General features: G+C 40.5%; 1 protein-coding gene and 6 non-coding genes across 7 annotated transcripts in view; all 7 read right to left on the bottom strand.

Moving 5' to 3' along the window:
* Positions 1–12,671, bottom strand: part of LOC110972639 (solute carrier family 22 member 7-like) — a 51,132-nt gene extending 38,461 nt beyond the window's left edge. Inside the window, exon 1 of the mRNA XM_051960154.1 lies at positions 12,291–12,671. Within this exon, the coding sequence (XP_051816114.1) occupies positions 12,291–12,671 (381 nt within the window). The remainder of the gene's footprint in view (positions 1–12,290) is intronic.
* A 4,035-nt stretch (positions 12,672–16,706) lies between these two features.
* Positions 16,707–16,779, bottom strand: trnar-ccg (transfer RNA arginine (anticodon CCG)). Its single transcript has one exon. It is a non-coding gene; the product is annotated as a tRNA-Gln (tRNA).
* Positions 16,780–17,378: 599 nt separating this feature from the next.
* On the bottom strand, positions 17,379–17,451 carry trnar-ccg (transfer RNA arginine (anticodon CCG)). The gene has a single exon. It is a non-coding gene; the product is annotated as a tRNA-Arg (tRNA).
* A 2,100-nt stretch (positions 17,452–19,551) lies between these two features.
* On the bottom strand, positions 19,552–19,624 carry trnar-ccg (transfer RNA arginine (anticodon CCG)). The gene has a single exon. It is a non-coding gene; the product is annotated as a tRNA-Arg (tRNA).
* A 595-nt stretch (positions 19,625–20,219) lies between these two features.
* Positions 20,220–20,292, bottom strand: trnar-ccg (transfer RNA arginine (anticodon CCG)). Its single transcript has one exon. It is a non-coding gene; the product is annotated as a tRNA-Arg (tRNA).
* A 2,106-nt stretch (positions 20,293–22,398) lies between these two features.
* trnar-ccg (transfer RNA arginine (anticodon CCG)) lies at positions 22,399–22,471 on the bottom strand. Its single transcript has one exon. It is a non-coding gene; the product is annotated as a tRNA-Arg (tRNA).
* Positions 22,472–23,060: 589 nt separating this feature from the next.
* trnar-ccg (transfer RNA arginine (anticodon CCG)) lies at positions 23,061–23,133 on the bottom strand. Its single transcript has one exon. It is a non-coding gene; the product is annotated as a tRNA-Arg (tRNA).
* Positions 23,134–23,681: the final 548 nt, after the last annotated feature.

The raw sequence follows: 23,681 nt of genomic DNA, 5'->3' as shown, positions 1-23,681 counted from the left end.
CCTAAACCAATAACATCTGGTTATTTCGTTGCATCCAGCCAGCCCCTAGAGGTTGGATTGTAACAAGGCCTTTGGAAACAGACTGCATATTTCTAGGCTTTCTCAACTGGCTTTTATATAGAAGGGCTATGATATAGTCATGTGTGTGTGTGTGTGTGTGTGTGTGTGTGTGGTAAGTCAGTAAATAAGTGTCCATGTGCTTATGTTCAAGGTACATTTGTTTCCTTGTTGGTCTTTTTTTTTTTCAATTAACACATAACTAAACCACACCAAGCCAAACATGGTATTACTAATTAATCAAATATTAAATATAAGCTAGATAAGCAGGACATATCCAAAAATAAATAAATAAATTGACTGTCGCCTAATTTATTACAATTCATCTCTGATTTATTTATCTTTTTATAGATGGACTTTTATACTATGTAAGGCATAAAGGACAGCCCAATTCCACCAGGGTGAAAGTTCTTTGTGGACAAGAGGAGGCCAACAGTGTCTTCATAGACTTTCATGCCAGCAGCCATGGTGCACACTGTGGGCAGAAGAAAACCAGAGAGGCCATCTCTCTGAGGTTTAATGGCCTGGAATGTCTGAGGCCATTCATCAGTGGTCAGTATAAGCATATGCTTTCTTGTCTTTCCAATAAGCTATTGTTACATGCCCTGTGTGTTTGCTGTGCTGCTTGTTCTCTCTCCCTCTCTCTCTCCAGGCTCCTCTGCTGCTGTGAAGGTGTGCAGGTGCTGCTGAATTAGTCTGATTAAGCATGAGTCTATATGTAGCAGGAGAGAGCAGTGGTCTTTCTCTCTCTTTGGCCACTTCTCGCAGCTGTCCTGTGTGGAGCAGTGGTACCTGTCGGCTTTGTGGAGCTGTTTGTGAGAGTTTGTGAGCTTTGCAGGCCTCCAGTGGCTGAGGAGCTTGCAGTAATTTGGTTGTTTCCTTTGTCCTTCTGTTTTTAGGTTTACCAGGTGGTTCACTGGTTTTCTTGTTTGCTTTATTTAGTTATCTAGTTTTGTGGATAAACATTCATCACCTTTCATTTCATAACTTGTCTCAATTTTCTTTATTTTAACCTGGTTTTAAATCATTGTTACGTTCCTCATAGCCTTTAACATCTTTTAGTTCGTAACAGCTATGCTGAAGTTAAAACATTTTCCCATTTTGTCAAGGGCTCACAGATGGGTATAAGGAGAGTAATTTTTCTGGTTCTGTTGGTTTTTCTTTTTACTGTTAGGTTGCCCAGTGTCCTGAATGCCAGGCCAATAGTGTGGTGATTAAACAGGAAGTCATTAATCAACCCATTAAAGTAAGAAAAAAGTTGAATCTTTACATCATCTTCTTCTTTTAGACAAAAAAGAAAGTTAATAGGAGAAAATTACAATTTGCTGGAAGTATGATACACATTTAATGAGTTATATTTTATGGGTTGCAGGTCACTACACCATTTGAACTTGTGGGTATGGATCTAATTGGCAAATTGAGGACCACTCAAAGTGGAAACCAGTACATATGTGTGCTGATTGATTATTTAACAAAGTGGACCCAGGCTTATGCCATTAAGTCCAAGACTGCGCAGGAGGTCAGTCAGTGCTTACTGAAGTTCTTCTATCAGTTTGAAGCACCAAAAAGGATACTGACAGACCAAGGCCAGGAGTTTGTTAATGAAGTATGTATGAAAAACTAAAAACATCCACAAAAATTAGCTAATTTCCATTGTAACGCTTGCAGTACTCAATGACTTTTTTAGCCACCTGTTATTCCCCCTATGGCTACCTTTAATTTGCTGTCTTTATGTATTTGTAAAATAGATCAACAGCAATGTGTGCAAGATTCTGGGCATCAAAAGAAGCCCCCATATCATCCACAGACCAATGGACTGGTGGAGGAGATGAATGGGACGATCCAGAGGTAGGCCTATATCTATTTTAACATTTTATTCATATCACTCTGGAATATGTCTTGTATAAAAAAAAATAAAAAAAATGCTTCTTTGCAGGGCACTGGCCAAACTGGTCAATGACAGGCCAGATGTGTGGGACCAGCATTTCGATGCTGTAATGTTTGGCCTGCAAACAAAGCGGCAAGTTACAACAAAGTTCTCACCTTTCTATTTAATGTTCGGGAGAGAGGCAAGGTATCCCTCTGAGATCCCAGAAGATTACATGGTAAAATGAATTGCACATATTGGAAAAAATATTTATAGGTGTGCAGAACAGAAAATTGAATTTGAGCCATGTGGGCCTAAACAGTAGTGTAATAACTCAACTATCAGACAATGTAGCCCAAACTTTGTGCATTATACATCAGCCTGTTCACGATTTATCAGCCACTGATAATGGATTCGCTATCCCTCAATCAGACGTCTGAGACTCGCACACACACACCGAGCTTGGTCTCGCCCCAAACATTGAATATCCTACCCACTCAATAATGACCAATCAGATTTGCTTTCCTTACTTGGGTAAACTCGTGTGGGAATTCATGAAAACTCAACATACCAAACAGGACAAACTGCCATTTCTGTACACCTTTAATAGCTTTAAACTAATAACAATGTAGTGCTTTAACAGGGATTTGATTTGATTGCTGTTTAATTTGATTTTTATTTCATTTGAAAGGTGGATAGCAGTGTGGATGTAGCTGACGCTGTTTAAGAGTCCTCAGGCTGCCATGACAACACAGGAAGCTGATTATTTACGTTCATCAAATGAATTTTGTTTTGGAAAGCATTGTTACAACATTTGTCCTGTCATGCTTATGATCATTTTGTCTTGGTAAAATGTATCATATTTAGTCTAGTTTTTGTTTATTTGTCCGTGTCGATAAAGTTGGATTAATTGTCATGTGACTTACGCTGTGTACGTGAGGTGCAGCGTGGGAGAGAGACAGAGATCAGGCGGGTTCAGCGGACAATTCTACATCCCGTCTGCCTTTACTTATTTTCTGTTGGTCATCCAGATAAACACGGTAATTCTTAATTTTAATAATCTTTTAGAGAACCGTGTATTTGTTTAGAGAGAAGTGAGAGATAAGGTATTTGCTTTCTTGTCATGTCGTGATTTGAAGGTGATGTTATGTCTGTGTTTATTGTTTTCACGGTGTACCACCAAACGATATATCTTCTGAGAAGAATAAACCTTTTTGTGGACATCAGTACGAAGCGTGGACTCTTTCAATGACCAGCAGTTACAGTGGAGGACAACCTCTCTGTTGAGGAAGTCACAAAAAACATCCTTAAACTGGATGATGCACTTCAAAGTGCCATTCAAAACATCAGCAACAGCCCCAAACCCAGGAAGACTAAAAAAAGTGCTGTCAACCTTCAGGTTGGCATGAAGGTGCTAAGAATGAATGTGAGGAGCCAGCAGAGGAAAGGAGGAAAATTGGAGGCACATTATCTTGGGCCCTACACAATTTCCTCCATCATTGGCAAAAGTGTGGATCTTGTAGACCCAAGTGGGACTACTATCCCCAAAATTAATATGGATCACCTTGTCCCTTATACTGAGGGTAAAGACAGAGTTTCACACAAACTCTCCACTGGCCTGCCCACAACCTCATCAAGTCATGTCCTACATGCTGTGCCAGCTTCCACTGGACCAGTTGCTACACCAGCTTCCACTGGTCCCACAGCAGCTCCAGCTTCCACTGGTCCCACAGCAGCTCCAGCTTCCACTGGTCCCACAGCAGCTCCAACTTCCACTGGTCCCACAGCAGCTCCAGCCCGAATATCGGAATATTCGTTCGCTACGGCACTATCCGGATATTAATTTGGTATCCGAAAATCCCCCCCTGCCGTCGGACATCACCGGCAGAAAGAACATGCAGCATTACTGTCTTCCCTCTGCCTTCTGCCCACATCGGCTCATCTCGTCCTGTGATCACATAAACATATACACGTGTCTATAACATATACACATATGTCGATGTGATCACCCCCTCCTCCCCCCAGACGAAAATATTCGGAGCTCGTCTCTTCCCTGCGCCTTCGGCCCATTTCGGCTCATTCCGCCGTGTTCTTCAGCTCATTTCGGCTCCTCCATTCGTGTTTGTAAACACAACCCGAATGGCCGGGTGGCTGCTGACCCTGAAGCCACGCTTCACTTCGTTGCATAAACACAAGACAAGATGCTGAAGACCGGTGTTTGGGAATTCTTCATTTTAACTAAAGACTAAACGAGGGCAAAATGTGGACCCGGGAGACCAGACGAACGGATCTGAATATTCGGGCCGTCTCCGCCGCTGCCGCGCGCAACCCCCCCCCCCCGGACGTTACGGGGCCGGATATTCGTCTTTAATAGGGCCCAAATATTCGGAGGCCAGAAACCACTATTTGGGCCAGCCCTAAGACAGACAGACTATAGCATCTCAAATGTATTTTTGTACTGACAGAATTACATTGTTACATGGGTCCCTATAAGATATTTTACTATGATATCTTTAACACGGGTCCTCAAATGGAGTTTGAGAGTGAGGTGAAGTTTTAACACTTTTTTTATTTTACATTGATTTCCTATTTTAAATACATTCAGGTAGATACATGCATCTCTTTTTTAGATTTTTCTCTGCAAAAAGAGGTTTAACTTTTTTTTTTTAAATTACAGGTTATAAATGCATATCTCATAAAACTTGTGGAGAGGTATAACCAAAACAACACCACAAGGGCATTTGCCATTGACACATTTGAAATGACACGGATTTGGGAGGGGAAGAAACCTAAAATTAAGGTAATAAAATATATTCTCTCATGTTTTTGTACTAATAAATACAACAGAATATAAAAATATCACAAGACATCTTTTGTGTATTATCTTATGTTACAGATCATCCCACAGCATTACGAATTCATTTTGGGCGTGGTTAATCAGGCACATCACTGGATGCTGGTGGTAAGTTCACAACACATTTTGTGTGTGTGTGTGTGCGTGGGTGCACATGTGGGGGTGTGCGTGCATGTGTGTGTATCACTACACAGGTATTGTTATGGCATTGAATTTGTATCTTGTTGGTAATCTTACCAGCCAAAAAGATGAGCCTGTTTCTGGACCCACTTGGGGGAAAAAAAGGCAGTCAATCAGTGCAAGGATGTCACAAGGTAATATTTTATGCAGTCATTTGTGTTGTCACATATTTTGTAGTTCATAAATGTGCCATTTCAAATCATGTCTGTTTGTGGTAGATCATTCATGAGACAAAGGGGGTTAAATCCTTCAAGGTGGGCGTGTGAAACAAGGACCCACTCCATTCAGAAAGATGCCACGTCTTGTGGGGCTTTTGCATTGAAGGTATATTCTAACATCAGGAATATTATTCATCGTTGCTCTGAACCTTGCTTAGCTGTTTATTGTAACACACAAGCATGTTTGGTAAATATGGACACTGACATTATTTTACTTGATATGTAAGAGATGTGTAAGATAGGAGAAAGAAAGTGAAATATGTTTTTTTGGGGGGATTTACTGTTAAGTGTTACTTACACAAACATTAATGCTATTGTCTATTTTGCACATTTGATGACGTTCAAATATAATACAGAAATACATTGTTGCATCTATTATTTACAGTTTGCTGAATGCATCTTGGAGGGGTTGCCTTTGGTGTTTGACACTTCACCATCCAGTGTCAACAATATAAGAGAGGAAATAGCGGTCTATCTTCTTATGAATACAGGTGTGTTTTTTAAAATCTTATTTTCTAATTCTAATACCACTACTCTGACAAACACTACTGACTGACCTCTTTTTCTTTTTATTGCAAGATGACCTGACAGACCTCTGTCATTTCTGTGGGGAGCACACAGGGGACACTTCGTGGGTAAGTGTTTTACCCATCCTTCCTAAATTTGGCTTTGATTAAAAAATGATTAAATATCACAATTTCCAAACAATATAATCATCACTCATTTTGTTTTTTGTTTTTTTGTTTTTTTTAGATCGGGTGTGAGGTGTGTCCAAGATGGAACCACAAAAGCTGTGTGAAATACCCCAAAAAGGGAAGGAGGCCATATGTGTGTGAAGCATGCCAGTAGTGTGGGTGTGTGTGTGCGTGGTATGGATGGGAGAGTGGATGTCTGTCATACATTTGGCTGTTTGCCTGTACAATTGTCCATAATAAATATATTTGTTCTCAAAATTCACAAATTCTATCATAATTTAAAGCAAGTTGACACTGGCAACATCTTGTTCTTAAAATGGTAAGATGTCAAATGAGGTCGTCATTGTGATATTAGAGGCATGAATGAGTCTTTGGCAAGCAAAATAAGCTGATTTTTACATTGTTAGGTCCCTTTTCTCATTTTTTAAGTGGTATAAAGCACTGGTTGGAGTCCAATCTTCCAAATGTCACTCTGATGTGTTATATAAAGTGATTTTGGGGCAAAATATTCATGTACATACAACATCAGAAGCAAGAATCAGTTTTTGGTAAGCAAAATCAGCTGATTTTTACATTGTAATTTCCCTTTTCTCATTTTTAAGGGGTAAAAAAATACTGGTTGGAGACAATCCTGTAAATATTACTGTGTTGTGTTATATTAAGTCATTTTAGGGCAAAATATCCATCTATGTACAATACCAGAGGCATCAATCATGTTTTGGCAAGCAAAATAAGCAGATTTTCACATTGTAATGTCCTTTTTCTCATATTTCAAACCGTACAAAGCACTGTGTGGGGTCAATTTTTCTGTTGAGGGATCTAATGTAATGTTGGTGCAGAAAAAAAGACTCTCCCTCGGTGGCACATATCTTTATTAGCACAAATACACGGCAGATTGAAATCAGCAACTAGCCTATTGCACAGGGATATAAGGCAAGTAGACGTACAGGAGGCTATAAAACGCAAACACAAATAATCACCGTTAGATGACTATAAACAAACTGGTTGCGCTTAGCTGTGCTTTTCAACTGTGACGGCTGTGCGTGCGCACTCCCGTGTACCGGAAATCAGTTTCTGGCAAAAATCAACTTTTGGCACAACACCTGTACCAACGACATCTCCAAACAGCAGTCGGAAATTTTAAAACAGGACTTTCTCCATCTGTTCAGCATCATCAGACAGCTCCATCTCCAAGCCTTCATCTCCGGCCCCACCCCCACCTGTGGCAGAGGACTGGGGAGATTCAGCAGGCTGCTGAGCCTCAACACCTGGCTGTCCTCGGTCTGCAGAGCCCACGGTTTGGGCTTCATAGACAATTTTAACAGTTTTTGGGACAGGGCTCATCTGTTCGGCTCAGACGGGCTGCTCCTTAATAGGGCCGGGAGCCGTCTGCTCTCCGTCAATTTATTCTACGGGAAACAGCATTTCCAGGCTCCATCCACCTTGCACAAGCCCACTCGGCGTGTTACACCTGCTGATATGTCCGGTAGTGATTGATGTCCACCTGGTCCCTGTCCCTACTTCTTAAGTTCCACTTTTAGTAGCATCACATGTTCTACCGGACTTGGACCCTCTGATTCATCGACATTCTCAAAAATCCCCACCATCATCACTGCCAGAAGACTCACCTCCAATAAACCCTTGGCTGCACCTCCAGGTAACCTCATACCCATTACACAGAGACCACCACCAGATCCACCACAAACAGAAGTCTTGCATATGGCACTTTTAAATGTAAGATCCCTTTTAAATAAATTGTTTTTAATTAATGACTTGATTTTAGATCACAAAATTGACTGTATGTTTTTAACTGAAACCTGGCTCGGCACTGATGGACCCTCCACTCTGCTTGAAGCAGCACCGCAAAACTATGTTTTTTTACATTCTTTTAGACAGGAAAAAATGGGTGGGGGCACAGCGAGTATTATTTTAACATCACTTGGTTTTAAGGAGATTTTATTTGGTGTTTTTAAATCTTTTGAGTATCACTCTTTTGTTTTTAACAGTCCAGCCACATTATGTTTAACACTGTATAGACCCCCCAAGTATTGTACCTCTTTTATTGCAGAATTTTCAGAACTGTTGTCAATAATCCACACAAAATATAACAGAATAATGATTTTAGGTGATTTTAATATCCATATGGACAATCAATCAAACTCTTTTACCTCAGATTTTTGAAACATTATTAACTGTATGCATTTTAAACATGTCACCACTCCCACACATAAAAAGGGGAATACTTTAGATATTATTTTAACTTATAGACTGTCAGCAAACATCACTGCAGTGACTGATGTTGGTTTTAGTGATCATTTTTGTTTATTCTTTGATGTGTGTTATTTTAACAGGCAAGAAATTCCAGAGCGAATTGTTAGGAAACGCTATCTTACTGCAGAAGTGGCTGCAAATTTTATTGATATCTTAAGAGATACCCCCCCCAGATATTTTACCCTCTTCTTGTGATTTTATTGTAGATGGTTTTAACAGTAAACTCAAATCAGCCCTTGACAGGGTGGCTCCAGTTAAAATCAAAACACTAAAAACAAAACCAACACCTCCATGGACAGGAGAAGAAATTTTACACTTAAAAAGAAAGTGTCGCATCGCTGAAAGGAGATGGAGAAAAAACAAATTCACAGTCAATTACCAAATTTTTCAAGAGCAAATGTCAACGTACAATAATGCAATTAAAAAAGCAAGAAGAAATCATTTTTCAAAACTAATAGCAGAAAATCACAATAATCCTAAAATCCTCTTCTCAACCACTGATCATTTAATTCACCGTTTTTAACCTTCCTCTGGACTTTTCCTCAAAGTCAGTGTGTGAAGATTTTGCTGTCCACGTCTGCAGTAAAATTGAGTCAATAAGAACAAATCTCTCTTGCGCCCAACCTAAAACTTTTTAATTCCCCAAGCTTTTATTCTCTAATGAAGAGACACTGGAGAGTTTTGTCCTGGTTGATGCTGAAATGCTTGACAAGGTTGTCTCACATCTAAAGCCAGCAACATGCCTTTTAGATCCCATCCCCACATCCTTTTTTAAACAAATTTATGAGTCTTTTAAACCAGATCTTCTTCATATTATTAATTATTCTCTTCAGACAGGTGTTTTTCCTTCTGCTTTTAAAACAGCTGTGGTCAAACCCCTTCTGAAGAGAAACAATTTAGATCCATCTATTTTAGATAACTACAGGCCAGTTTCCAATCTGCCATTTTTAAGTAAAATTCTAGAAAAACTTCCTTTTAACCAATTAAATGATTTTATGAACATTTTAAACATCTGTGAAATCTATTAGTCTGGCTTTAGGGCCAGTCACAGCACAGAGACGGCCTTAGTAAAAATAGTGAATGATCTCAGGACCAACATGGATCAAAAACTGACCTCTGTGCTTGTGCTGCTCGACCTGAGCGCAGCTTTCGACACAGTAGATCACCAAATTCTTTTAAATAGACTCAATGGTTTTATTGGAATCTCTGGCACTGTTTTTAATTGGTTTAAATCATATCTCACTGACAGAAAGTTTTATGTGAACATGGGGGAATGCCAGTCAGGACTCTATAATGTTAACTGTGGCGTCCCCCAGGGTTCAATTTTAGGTCCCACACTTTTTATTATTTATATACTGCCTTTAGGTGATGTCATCAGGAGACACGGCATCAACTTTCATTGCTATGCTGATGACACGCAACTTTACATCGCCGTGTCTCCTGATGACTCAGGGCCCATCGATGCCCTTTTTAATTGTATTTTAGATGTCAGGTCTTGGATGGCAGACAACATTCTTCAGCTCAACCAGGACAAAACCCAGGTTTCAGTCATTGGTACAGGTCCACAGAGAGAGAAACTGGACAGCAAACTCCGAGCACCGTCTTTTAATCCATGTCAGCAGGTCAAAAATCTTGGAGTTTTATTTGATTCAGACCTTAGCTTTGACCTGCACATCAGAGATATTACGAAAAAATCATTTTATCATTTAAAGAACATCTCCAGAGTGCACCAGTTTCTCTCTCAAGCCAATGCAGAGACTCTTATTCACGCTTTTATTACGTGTAGAATTGACTATTGCAATGCTCTTCTTTCTGCTCTTCCAAAAAAGAACATTTCACAGCTACAGCTCCTGCAAAATTCAGCTGCACACATGCTGACGAAGACCAGAAGGAGAGCTCACATTACCCCGATTTTAAAGTCTCTGCATTGGCTGCCTGTATCTTTTAGAATTGATTTTAAGATTCTTTTACTAGTTTTTAAGTCTTTAAATGGTCTTGCTCCTTTTTATTTATCCAATCTGCTTTTACCCTATGAACCCAGTAGAGCCCTCAGGTCTTCAGGTAGTGGTCTTTAAATAGTCCCTAAAGTCAGAACTAAAACATACGGTGAAGCCTCTTTTTATTATTACGGCCCCCATCTGTGGAACAGTCTACCTGAAGACCTGAGGGCAGCACCTACTGTTCATATTTTTAAAAGCAAGCTCAAGACCTACCTCTGGCTTTTAGCTAATCATAATTATCAATATTATTTGATCTTATTTATTTATTTATTGTTTATTTATTTTATTTATTTATTTTTATTGTTATTTTAGTCTTAGCTCCAGTGTTCCCTCATTTTTAATGAAAGATGCCGTTTCCTCAGTCCTCTTTTTATGTTTTCTGTTAAAATCTGTCCCACATATCTTTGTATGTGTGTGTGTGTAAGTGAGTGTGTTTGCTGTATGTAGATTGGTGGGTTGCGGGGGTGGGGGATGGGTGGTTGTATTTCTCATTGTATTTTTATTAATTTTAATTTTTGTTTGTCCCTTTATTTCTATGTAAAGCACTTTGTGCTACAAATTTTGTATGAAAAGTGCTATACAAATAAAGTTTGATTGATTGATTGATTGATTTAAATGACTGGGACTGTTTGGTGTCTATAGGTAATAACACATCTGAGTGGATGAAAATGATGTGGAGTACCTCAGGGATCCATTCTGGGCCTCTGCTATTCAACATCTACATGCTCCCCTTGGGTCAGATAATGGAAAACAACAAAATAAATTACCATAGCTATGCAGATGACACACAAATTTATATCACTATATCACCAGGGGATTATAGTCTCATACCAACACTGAGTAAATGCATCCAACAAGTCAATGAACTGATGTGAAAGATTTTTTTTCAGTTACACAAACAAACTACTGAAATACTTGTTTTTGGAGCCAAGAAAGGATAAAGGTCAGCTTCAATCTGTTACAATGAAATGTACAAACCAAGCTAGAAACCTTGGTGTAGTCCTCGATTCAGACCTCAATTTCTGCAGCTACACTAAGACAATCACAAAATTAGCTGACTGTCACTTTAAGAATATATCAAGGATTAAAGGACTAATGTCTCAGTAGGATTTAGACAAACTGGTTCATGCATTTATCTTTAACAGACTAGACTACTGTAACGGTGTCTTTACAGGACTCCCTAAAATGTCTATGTTGCTGCTAGAGTCCTAATAAGGAATGAAAAAGTAGATCACATCACTCCAGTTCTTAGATCTCTACTCTGGCTTCCTGTCTGCCAGACAATCGATTTTGAAATCCTGCTGATGCTTTACAAAGAACTGAATGGTTTAGGCCTAAAATACACAGCTGACCTGCTGTCACTTTATGAACCATCTGGACCTCTGAGGTCATCAGGTACTGGTCTGCTTTCAGAACTAAACATGGCAACGCAGCAATTATGCATTACAGTCCACATATCTGGAACAAACTCCCTGAAAGCTGTAGGTCTGCTCCAAACACTCACTTCTTTTAAATCGCACTTCAAGACTTTTCTGTCTCACTACTTTCCTATTATAGCTAATTTTAACTTGTTTTAAATGCTGTTTGTAAGTTTATATATATATATATATATATTTATTTTTTTATTTTATTTTATTTTTTTCTAATTGAAGTAGGCTACAGAGGATTCATAGCCACCTCCACATTCAGGCTTCTCCAGGAGATGGGAGTACGTGGGAAGGCACACCGGCAGAGCTTCTGAAAAGTGAAGTCAGTGGCTCTGGATAAAGAGAAAGAACCCCCCTGGGCCTTCAGTTGAATAGATGGCATCTAGGGCGTAAACCTGGGACGCTAGGATTCACTGCTAAACCTTCTGGAGGTGTCGAGGGCCTATCCATAAAACACCCATGAAGAAGAGCACCTACTTGACAACCCAGAGGACGCCTTCACTCATTTGAGCGTCCTACAGAGCCTTAGGTGTCTCATGTATGCAAGAAGGGATCTCAACATCAAGTCCTAGACAACAGATCTGTTATTTAACTATCTGCTCTATAATTTTCTACACTTCTCACTGAAATGTAGCTGTATATGATGTTATAAAAACCATAAATCTGTTGTGACTGCACATTTTTAATAGCACACAGAGTTAAAAACAGCTGCTGATGGTACCTCTGTTGCCACGGTGGAGGTGAAGCTGGAGTTGTCATGAATCCATCCACTCTGACACTGAACTGTGGGCAGGCCGCTGCTGCTGGAGCTGTTGGATAAAAGCTGGAACTGAGGCTCTGCAAACATCTCGCAGGATTTAGGTTCTCCATCCTCTCGAGCAGGAATACTGACGGTCAGTCTCTGCTCCCGAGTTAAATTTCCAAAGAACCCTCGGTCATCCAGCGAGCTGATGTCACAGCGGTGAAGAGGCACCACGGCGATGAAGTTACTCAACAGGAAGTGAAGCGGAAGAACCAGCCAAGGGGAGCACCGCAGCGGGATGAGGATGATCTGGAAAGGCCCGAAGCCGTTGATCTCATCCAGGATGGCCTCGAACTTCATCTTATAAAGGAAGGATTAGCTTTTTCTGCAAATTGAGAGAAGGAAAACATGAAATAAATCAGCAGCAATGAAGCAAATTGACACCAACAATGAGCTAAATGAATAATAATAATACATTTTAATTGTATACCGTTTTTCTGGGCACTCAGAGACACTTTACAGGTAAAAGGCAAAAATTAAAACATAAAATAAAGTCTTATTCTGATGCAGAAACCATAAAAGCTGCAGCTCCAGTGTATCATTTCTGCTCTAAAAGCTCTACAAATGTGTTTTCTACTCCTGTTTATCTGGAAACTCAGAATGTTTCTCATCATCTTGAGTAAATTATGTTTCTGGTAGTTTGAGAAGACTTTTAATAAAGATAAAAACTAAATTCTGTGATTGTAGCTCCTTAAATATGAATATTTTCTGGTTTCTTTCCCCCTCTGTGGTAGTAAACTCAAGATCTTTGGACTAAACAAGACATTTTTTAAAAACTAAATTTAAAAAAATAAAAAAATAAAAAAATAAATCACAGCAGACTGCATGTCCAGTAAGTTTTAAAGCTGAAAATGGATTAAAATAAACAATTAGATCAGCTTTTGCAATAATAAATAATCCAAATAATGTACCTGGAATCAATGAATCTACAGTAGAAATGATTATGCAACTAGTTAACTCTTTAAATTAAGTGCTTAATTAGTTTGAGAAAATTTTGATTAAAATAAAAATCTAAATTCTGTATCTTTGTGGCAATAAAAGAGTGGAAATGAAGAAAAGTTGGTCAAGATCACCTTATTGAGATGAAATATGAAGGAAACCGAAGAAAACAACAGCAGACTGCAGATCTAAAGAGCTGAAAACTGATTAAACAGTTAAATCCATTTTTGCAATAACGTAAATATAAAAACCCTTTAAGCAACTGCTGCTCTGCTGCAGTCGTCCTCTGCTGGATTCAGGCTCTGCAGGTTTTAATTTAAACCAACCTTATATTTAACTAAAGCACAACCTTCAGTCTGTGTACTCTTATAAAGTTACAAAGTTCAAGTTGTATAATTAGGGTCCGAGCACCGACGGTGTCGAGGACAGGCGGTGCAAGGGCACCGACTGTCCAAGGCACCGCGGTGACTAGGACCCTATAGAAATGCAAGGACTTAGTAATTATTCTTTTACGACATTTTGAATTGCATTTTTGGCGGCCTTATCATACCCTAAAATGCATGAAAGTTTGCATGCATATCAGGACTGGTGAAAAATTTGATATGTTATTGGAGCTGCGCATGTGTGTGGCAAAGTGGCTCCATAGCGCCCCCTGCAAAATTGAAAAGGTGTTTATTCGGCTAACTGCCATGACATTTCATCTACAGCTACAATATTTGGTGGCCATGTGCAGCTCATCAGGACACACCAAAAAGTCAATCACAGCCATGCCCTAAACCCAACAGGAAGTGCGCCATCATGCCTTAACTGTGAGAAATGTGTGATGGACTACTTCTAGGGGGTAAGTCCGAGAGACCTGAAATTTGGCCAGTATATGCACCGGACCGTCCTGATGAAAAGTTATCAAAATGTTGTGCCGAAGCCAAAAGGGTGTGGCCATGACGGCCCCTCAAAATACTGATCATTCGCCATGAAAAAGGAAGTGGTGTCTAATTCTTCTGAAAGTGCTCCAATCTGCCTGAAACTTTGCATGTATGATCAGAGACCTATCCTGATCACATCCATGTGGTAAAATTCATTGACAGTTACAGCGCCACCATGTGGTATCAAGAATTTGACATTTTTTACACTTGTTCTATTGTCAGCCCATTGACCAGACTCACCTCAAATGTGGTGACAACAGCCTGAACACATTGATGATGCATCCCAGTGAAAATGGTGACTTGTCATCAAAGGGTGTGTCTGTGGCGGCAAAACAAATTTTGATGTTTTGCCATGAAAATGTAACGATTCATATCTCAGCTGAACAAGATCCTATATGCCTCAGACTTCACATGCTGGATACCAGGTCCAGTCTGAACACATCCACACTCATAAATTCTGAAAAAGTCATAGCGCCACCTGCTGGTAACAGTAAGTTTAAGGCATTCTATTTTCAGATACAATGGCCCCAAACTTGGTGATATCATGCTGGAAATTGCTCAGCCAAGTCTTCACCTCTTGACTGCGAAGGCTGTGACATTTCATGCAATGCTGTTGCCGTAGCAACCAAATATCACCATGAAAAACAAAATGCTGTTTGACAAGTTAGGAATACTTCAACGCTCACTAAAATTACCACACACGTCACCATCGACCCAAGGAACAACACTGTATGCATCTCGGCACTGCACATGCTATAGCGCCCCCTGCAGACTTTTTAACAAACAGCCCCCCCAGCATGTTTCAACTACATCCATAACATTTGGGAAGCCTATAGAGCACATCAGGATGCACAAAAAAGCCTCTTGGAGCCATGCCCTAAACCCAACAGGAAGTCCACCATCTTGGATTAATTGTGAGATTTTTGATGATTTTTCTCATTTTTGAGAGCGAACTCCTCCTAGGGGGTAACTCCAGGAGACCTGAAATTTTGTCAGTCCACACAGCAGGACTTGGTGATGAAAAGTTATCAAAACGTTACCCAGAAACCAAAAGGGTTTTGATGCTTTGCCATGAAACATCAGCTGCTGTATAACTATCCACTGCATGCTCCAATCTGCCTCAAACTTTCCATGTGTGATCAGAGTCCAATCCTGATCACATCCATACGCCAACAGACACCTTCAGTCGCAGCGCCACCTGTTGGATGGACAAGAAATGCTGTATAACTGGCCTGTACATTTTCAAATCAGCCTGAAACTTTATATGAGTGATCAGAGTCCACTCCTCATCACATCCATTGATGAAATACACTCTCAGTCGCAGTGCCACCTGCTGGATGGACAGGAAATACTGTTTAACTCGCCTGTACATGTTCAAATCAGCCTGAAACTTTACATGAGTGATCCGAGTCCAACCCTCATCACATCCACTGTTTGAAATACACTCTCAGTCGCAGCACCACCTGATGGATGGCCAGGAAATGCTCTATAACTAGTCTGAACATGCTCCAATCTGGCTGAAATTTTACATGTGTGATCAGAGGCCAGCCCTCATCACCTCCACAAGTCGACATACACACTCGGTCGCAACGCCACCTGGTGGACATGCGTGGGTTCGCCTACAAGCAAAGATGCGAGGTCCCGTTCATCGCTGCTTACAGCTTTAATTTCAATGCTGGGTCATTTAGGAGACTGTTAAACATTCAAAGAAGGAGCACAATAGAGTTTTATCTTTGTCACCTCTCTCACAAACTGATTCTGTGATTCTGTGTAGTTAGACAATAAAAACTTAAGGAATATGTTCCGTCTATAGAGCTATTAAAATTTAAATTGGGCCTCTTTAAGCATCTGTTGTGGAAAGATTTATCTTCGACTGTTTTGCTGTCAGGATTTTTCTTGATTGTTAAATTTGGACACAGTGTCAAAATAAAATGTTAAATATGGGATTTATGAGATTATCCATCCATCCATTCTCTATACACCGCTTTATCCTCACTAGGGTCGCGGTGGTGCTGGAGTCTATCCCAGCTGACTCGGTCGAAGGCAGGGGACACTCTGGACAGGTCGCCAGTCTGTCACAGGGCTACATATACAGACAATCACACACACACTCACACCTACATGCAATTTAGAGGTATCAATTAACCTCAGCATATTTTTGGACTGTGGGAGGAAGCCGGAGAGCCCGGAGAAAACCCACGTATGCACAGGGAGAACATGCAAACTCCAGGCCCACCCCGGGATTTGAACCGGGGTTCCTCTTGCTGCAATACAAAAGTGCTAAAAGTGCAGCCCTGTATGAGATTAATAAAGGTTTATTTCATCTTGTTAGCTTTGCAGCAGAATTACACAACAGTGATAATGATGGATTTCATTGAATGGAGAGAAGTCATTTTATGGGATTATTTAATTGCAAATTATATTGCCATTAGTGGAGACCCACAATTTCAATTTCATTCTTGACGTTGTTAGGCAACCCAGGTGGGACTTGAACCCACAATCCCCAGCTCCAGAGGCTGATACCTTATCCATTAGGCCACTGGGTCATCTGCTACAATACAGTGCTTGAATCAATATTTTTGTGTTGTGACGTCCTCCCATGAAATAATGGTCAACTAAAATGAGCTAAAGGGAATTACCTTTGCTCTACAATCAAATTGACATTCAATAACCAGTCTGAACTAGTTGAAACCGTCCATTCATGCAGAGACAGAGGCGTCAATTCTGGAACTCTAAGTGAAGAAAAATTAAGGTTTCAAGGCAATTCCATTAAGTTAACTTTAGATTATCATAGAAATTTCATGAAATTACCACCATTAGTGTGTCAAACCAGACCAGCAAGAAGGGATCTCAACATCTAGTCCAACAAAACAGATCTGTTATTTAACTATCTGCTCTGCAAATTTCTGCACTTCTCACTGAAATGTAGCCGTATATATTGTTGCAAAAACCATAAATCTGTTGCGACAGAGCATTTTTAATAGCAGACAGAGGTGGAAACAGCTGCTGATGGTACCTCTGTTGTCAGGGTGGAGGCAAAGCTGGAGCTGTCATAGATCCATCCACTCTGGCACTGAAGTGTGGACAAACACCATTGCCATTTTTGGACATATTTAACTTAAATACAATTCTTGACACTATGCAGCAACCCAGGTGGGACTCGAACCCACAATTCCCAGCTCCGGAGGCTGATACCTTATCCATTAGGCCACTGGGTCACCTGTCATAGTGCAATGTTGCTGAAGCTCAAGTTTGAATCAATATTTTTGAGTTGTGCTGTCCCCCAATAACATTATTGTCAGCTAAAATGAGCTAAAGGGAATTAGCTTTTCCTCTACAATCAAATATACACTGCTCAAAAAAATTAAAGGAACACTTTGAAAATACATCATATTTCAATACGGGGAAAAACCAAACTGGATCTTAGCATTGATATGGACTGGATTATGTGTTAGGAATGAAAAGTGCCACATTGTTTGATGGGAATGAAAATTATCAACCCCCCAGGAGGGCTGAATTCAAGACACCCCAAAATCAAAGTGAAAAACTGATGTGGCAGACTGGTCCATCTTGCTGAAATTCCTTGGCAGCAACTCCAAATGGTATTCAGTAGTTTGTATGACCTCCATGTGCTTGTATGCATGACTGACGATGTCAGGACAAGCTCTGAATGAGACGACAGATGGTGTCCTGGGGTATCTCCTCCCAGAACTGGACCAGGGCATCGCTGAGCTCCTGGACAGTCTGAGGAGCAACCTGATAGTGTCTGATGGAACAAAACATAATGTTCCAAAGGTGTTCTATTGGATTTAGGTCAGGTGAGCATGGGGGCCAGCTAATGCTATCAGTTCCTTCATCCTCCAGGAACTGCATGAATTCTCTTACCACATAAGACTGGGCATTGTCGTGCACCAGAAGGAATCCAGGACCACTGCACCAATGTAGGGTCTGACAGTGGGTCAAAGGATTTCATCCTGATACCTAATGGCAGTCAGAATGCCATTGTCCAGCCTGTAGAGGTCTGTGTGTCCCTCCATGGATATGCCTCCCCACACCATCACTGACCCACCACCAAACCGGTCATGCTGAACAATGTTACAGGCAGCATAACGTTCTCCATGGCTTCTCCAGACCCTTTCATGTCTGTCACATGTGCTCAGGGTGAACCTGCTCTCATCTGTGAAAAGCACAGGGCACCAGTGGTGGACCTGCAAATTCCTGTGTTCTATGGCAAATGCCAGCCGAGCTCCACGGTGCCGGTCAGCGAGCACAGCGGGCACTAGAGGACGCTGGGCCCTCAGACCACTCATTAAATCTCTTTCTGATTGTTTGATCAGAGACATTCACACCAGTGGTCTGCAGGAGGTCATTTTGTAGACTGGGAAAAACAGTCTGAAAACATTAGGAAGAAAAAAAATGTCCGTGGCCTTTACCTGTACACTCATTCCTGTTTTGGGGGTTGTCTCATTGTTACCCCTCTAGTGCATCTGTTGTTAATTTTATGAACACCAAAGCAGCTGAAACTGACTAAAAACCCCTCAGTTACTTACTTGACCAGATCAGTATCCCACATGTTTCACTGCTTTGATGCAATACTTAGATTAAAAAGTGTTCCATTAATTTTTTGAGCAGTGTACTTTAATAACCAGTCTGAAGTAGTTGAAACTGTCCATTCATGTAGCGATAGAGGTGGAGGGATCAAATCATGAACTCAAAGTGGAGAAAAAATAAGGTTTCAAGTAGGATTGTCCATTATTGGCTTTTTTGCCAATAACCGATATGCCGATATTGTCCAACTCTCAATTTCCGATTCTGATATCAACCGATACCCATATTTGTGGGCTATTCAACTAATTTTAGTCAACATCACATATTTCTTGCCATGGATTTACACATTACAACATTTAAAGAAGGAGAACAATAGAGTTTTATCTTTGTCACCTCTCACACAAACTGATTCTGTGCAGTTAGACAGTAAAAACTACAAAACTTAAGGTACATATTGCATCTATAGAGCTAGTCAAATCTAAATTAGGCCTCTTTAAGCATCTTTTGGAGAAAGATTTATCTTCCAATGTTTTGCTTTCAAGATTTTTTCTAGCTCGTTAAATCTGGTCACAGTGTCAATATAAGGTTAAATATGAGAAATATCAGATAAAAATGGCTTACTTTATTTTGTTTGTGTTGCAGCAGGATTATACAACAACAGTGAGGTTGAATTTCATTAAAGTGGGTGGAGAGATAAACCGTTTTATGTGGTTACATTATTACCATTGGCAGAGACCCACAATTTCAATTTCATTCTTGACGTTGTTAGGCAACCCAGGTGGGACTTGAACCCACAATCCCCAGCTCCGGAGGCTGATACCTTATCCATTAGGCCACTGGGTCATCTGCTGCAATACAGTGCTTGAATCAATATTTTTGTGTTGTGACGTCCTCCCATGGATTTATGGTCAACTAAAATGAGCTAAAGGGAATTACCTTTGCTCTACAATCAAATTGACATTCAATAACCAGTCTGAACTAGTTGAAACCGTCCATTCATGCAGAGACAGAGGCGTCAAATCTGGAACTCTAAGTGAAGAAAAATTAAGGTTTCAAGGCAATTCCATTAAGTTAACTTTAGATTATCACAGAAATTTCATGAAATTACCACCATTAGTGTGTCAAACCAGACCAGCAAGAAGGGATCTCAACATCTAGTCCAACAAAACAGATCTGTTTTTTAACTATCTGCTCTGCAAATTTCTGCACTTCTCACTGAAATGTAGCCGTATATATTGTTGCAAAAACCATAAATCTGTTGCGACAGAGCATTTTTAATAGCAGACAGAGGTGGAAACAGCTGCTGATGGTACCTCTGTTGTCAGGGTGGAGGCAAAGCTGGAGCTGTCATAGATCCATCCACTCTGGCACTGAAGTGTGGACAAACACCATTGCCATTTTTGGACATATTTAACTTAAAATTCTTGACACTATGCAGCAACCCAGGTGGGACTCGAACCCACAATTCCCAGCTCCGGAGGCTGATACCTTATCCATTAGGCCACTGGGTCACCTGTCATAGTGCAATGTTGCTGAAGCTCAAGTTTGAATCAATATTTTTGAGTTGTGCTGTCCCCCAATAACATTATTGTCAGCTAAAATGAGCTAAAGGGAATTAGCTTTTCCTCTACAATCAAATATACACTGCTCAAAAAAATTAAAGGAACACTTTGAAAATACATCATATTTCAATACGGGGAAAAACCAAACTGGATCTTAGCATTGATATGGACTGGATTATGTGTTAGGAATGAAAAGTGCCACATGGTTTGATGGGAATGAAAATTATCAACCCCCCAGGAGGGCTGAATTCAAGACACCCCAAAATCAAAGTGAAAAACTGATGTGGCAGACTGGTCCATCTTGCTGAAATTCCTTGGCAGCAACTCCAAATGGTATTCAGTAGTTTGTATGACCTCCATGTGCTTGTATGCATGACTGACGATGTCAGGACAAGCTCTGAATGAGACGACAGATGGTGTCCTGGGGTATCTCCTCCCAGAACTGGACCAGGGCATCGCTGAGCTCCTGGACAGTCTGAGGAGCAACCTGATGGTGTCTGATGGAACAAAACATAACCATAATGTTCCAAAGGTGTTCTATTGGATTTAGGTCAGGTGAGCATGGGGGCCAGCTAATGCTATCAGTTCCTTCATCCTCCAGGAACTGCATGAATTCTCTTACCACATAAGACTGGGCATTGTCGTGCACCAGAAGGAATCCAGGACCACTGCACCAATGTAGGGTCTGACAGTGGGTCAAAGGATTTCATCCTGATACCTAATGGCAGTCAGAATGCCATTGTCCAGCCTGTAGAGGTCTGTGTGTCCCTCCATGGATATGCCTCCCCACACCATCACTGACCCACCACCAAACCGGTCATGCTGAACAATGTTACAGGCAGCATAACGTTCTCCATGGCTTCTCCAGACCCTTTCATGTCTGTCACATGTGCTCAGGGTGAACCTGCTCTCATCTGTGAAAAGCACAGGGCACCAGTGGTGGACCTGCAAATTCCTGTGTTCTATGGCAAATGCCAGCCGAGCTCCACGGTGCCGGTCAGCGAGCACAGCGGGCACTAGAGGACGCTGGGCCCTCAGACCACTCATTAAATCTCTTTCTGATTGTTTGATCAGAGACATTCACACCAGTGGTCTGCAGGAGGTCATTTTGTAGACTGGGAAAAACAGTCTGAAAACATTAGGAAGAAAAAAAATGTCCGTGGCCTTTACCTGTACACTCATTCCTGTTTTGGGGGTTGTCTCATTGTTACCCCTCTAGTGCATCTGTTGTTAATTTTATGAACACCAAAGCAGCTGAAACTGACTAAAAACCCCTCAGTTACTTACTTGACCAGATCAGTATCCCACATGTTTCACTGCTTTGATGCAATACTTAGATTAAAAAGTGTTCCATTAATTTTTTGAGCAGTGTACTTTAATAACCAGTCTGAAGTAGTTGAAACTGTCCATTCATGTAGCGATAGAGGTGGAGGGATCAAATCATGAACTCAAAGTGGAGAAAAAATAAGGTTTCAAGTAGGATTGTCCATTATTGGCTTTTTTGCCAATAACCGATATGCCGATATTGTCCAACTCTCAATTTCCGATTCTGATATCAACCGATACCCATATTTGTGGGCTATTCAACTAATTTTAGTCAACATCACATATTTCTTGCCATGGATTTTCACATTACAACATTTAAAGAAGGAGAACAATAGAGTTTTATCTTTGTCACCTCTCACACAAACTGATTCTGTGCAGTTAGACAGTAAAAACTACAAAACTTAAGGTACATATTGCATCTATAGAGCTAGTCAAATCTAAATTAGGCCTCTTTAAGCATCTTTTGGAGAAAGATTTATCTTCCAATGTTTTGCTTTCAAGATTTTTTCTAGCTCGTTAAATCTGGTCACAGTGTCAATATAAGGTTAAATATGAGAAATATCAGGTAAAAATGGCTTACTTTATTTTGTTTGTGTTGCAGCAGGATTATACAACAACAGTGAGGTTGAATTTCATTAAAGTGGGTGGAGAGATAAACCGTTTTATGTGGTTACATTATTACCATTGGCAGAGACCCACAATTTCAATTTCATTCTTGACGTTGTTAGGCAACCCAGGTGGGACTTGAACCCACAATCCCCAGCTCCGGAGGCTGATACCTTATCCATTAGGCCACTGGGTCATCTGCTGCAATACAGTGCTTGAATCAATATTTTTGTGTTGTGACGTCCTCCCATGGATTTATGGTCAACTAAAATGAGCTAAAGGGAATTACCTTTGCTCTACAATCAAATTGACATTCAATAACCAGTCTGAACTAGTTGAAACCGTCCATTCATGCAGAGACAGAGGCGTCAAATCTGGAACTCTAAGTGAAGAAAAATTAAGGTTTCAAGGCAATTCCATTAAGTTAACTTTAGATTATCACAGAAATTTCATGAAATTACCACCATTAGTGTGTCAAACCAGACCAGCAAGAAGGGATCTCAACATCTAGTCCAACAAAACAGATCTGTTTTTTAACTATCTGCTCTGCAAATTTCTGCACTTCTCACTGAAATGTAGCCGTATATATTGTTGCAAAAACCATAAATCTGTTGCGACAGAGCATTTTTAATAGCGGACAGAGGTGGAAACAGCTGCTGATGGTACCTCTGTTGTCAGGGTGGAGGCAAAGCTGGAGCTGTCATAGATCCATCCACTCTGACACTGAACTGTGGACAAACTCCATTGACATTTTTAGCTTAAATACAATTCTTGACACTATGCAGCAACCCAGGTGGGACTCGAACCCACAATTCCCAGCTCCGGAGGCTGATACCTTATCCATTAGGCCACTGGGTCACCTGTAAAAGATCATGTAATTATGGCAAATGCTATTGTATTGAAGACCAGAGTTAGAATGTATGTATAAAATGCATAATGATGTGGAGTAAAGAGTTTGAACATGTCTTGGCATGTTCTCTGTAAAAGTTGACCTAATGATAACCTAATGTCTTCTGTAAAGTGATCTGGGGTGAAATGTGATGATCTGACCAATAGATTTAGAAAAGTATAACGGTGTCAAAATTGCCACTCCTATCATATGCCCTATAGGTGTGGAAAAATGACCAACGCTCACAGCATAAAAGACAGTGCACAGCTCAGTATCTTCAGTTCTTTCTGGGATGTCATCACTGTGAAGAAATACTCGTGGACTTCTCTTGGTGATTTTTTGAAGATCTTTGCAGAAACTTTTTAGGCATTTGAACACGATCAAGTCATAGATTCTGGCCTTGATTTCTAACTTAGTTTACACTTCATCATTTGCATGTTCTCCCAGTGCACGAGTGGGTTTTCTCCTGGTACTACGGCTTCCTTCCACAGTCCAAAAACATGATGAACTCTAAATC

The sequence above is a fragment of the Acanthochromis polyacanthus genome, chromosome 15 (genome assembly GCF_021347895.1).
Source record: "Acanthochromis polyacanthus isolate Apoly-LR-REF ecotype Palm Island chromosome 15, KAUST_Apoly_ChrSc, whole genome shotgun sequence".
Taxonomy (NCBI): Eukaryota; Metazoa; Chordata; class Actinopteri; family Pomacentridae; genus Acanthochromis; species Acanthochromis polyacanthus.
The sequence above is the reverse complement of the archived record's forward strand: the minus strand, read 5'-3'. Positions and strand labels throughout refer to the sequence as shown.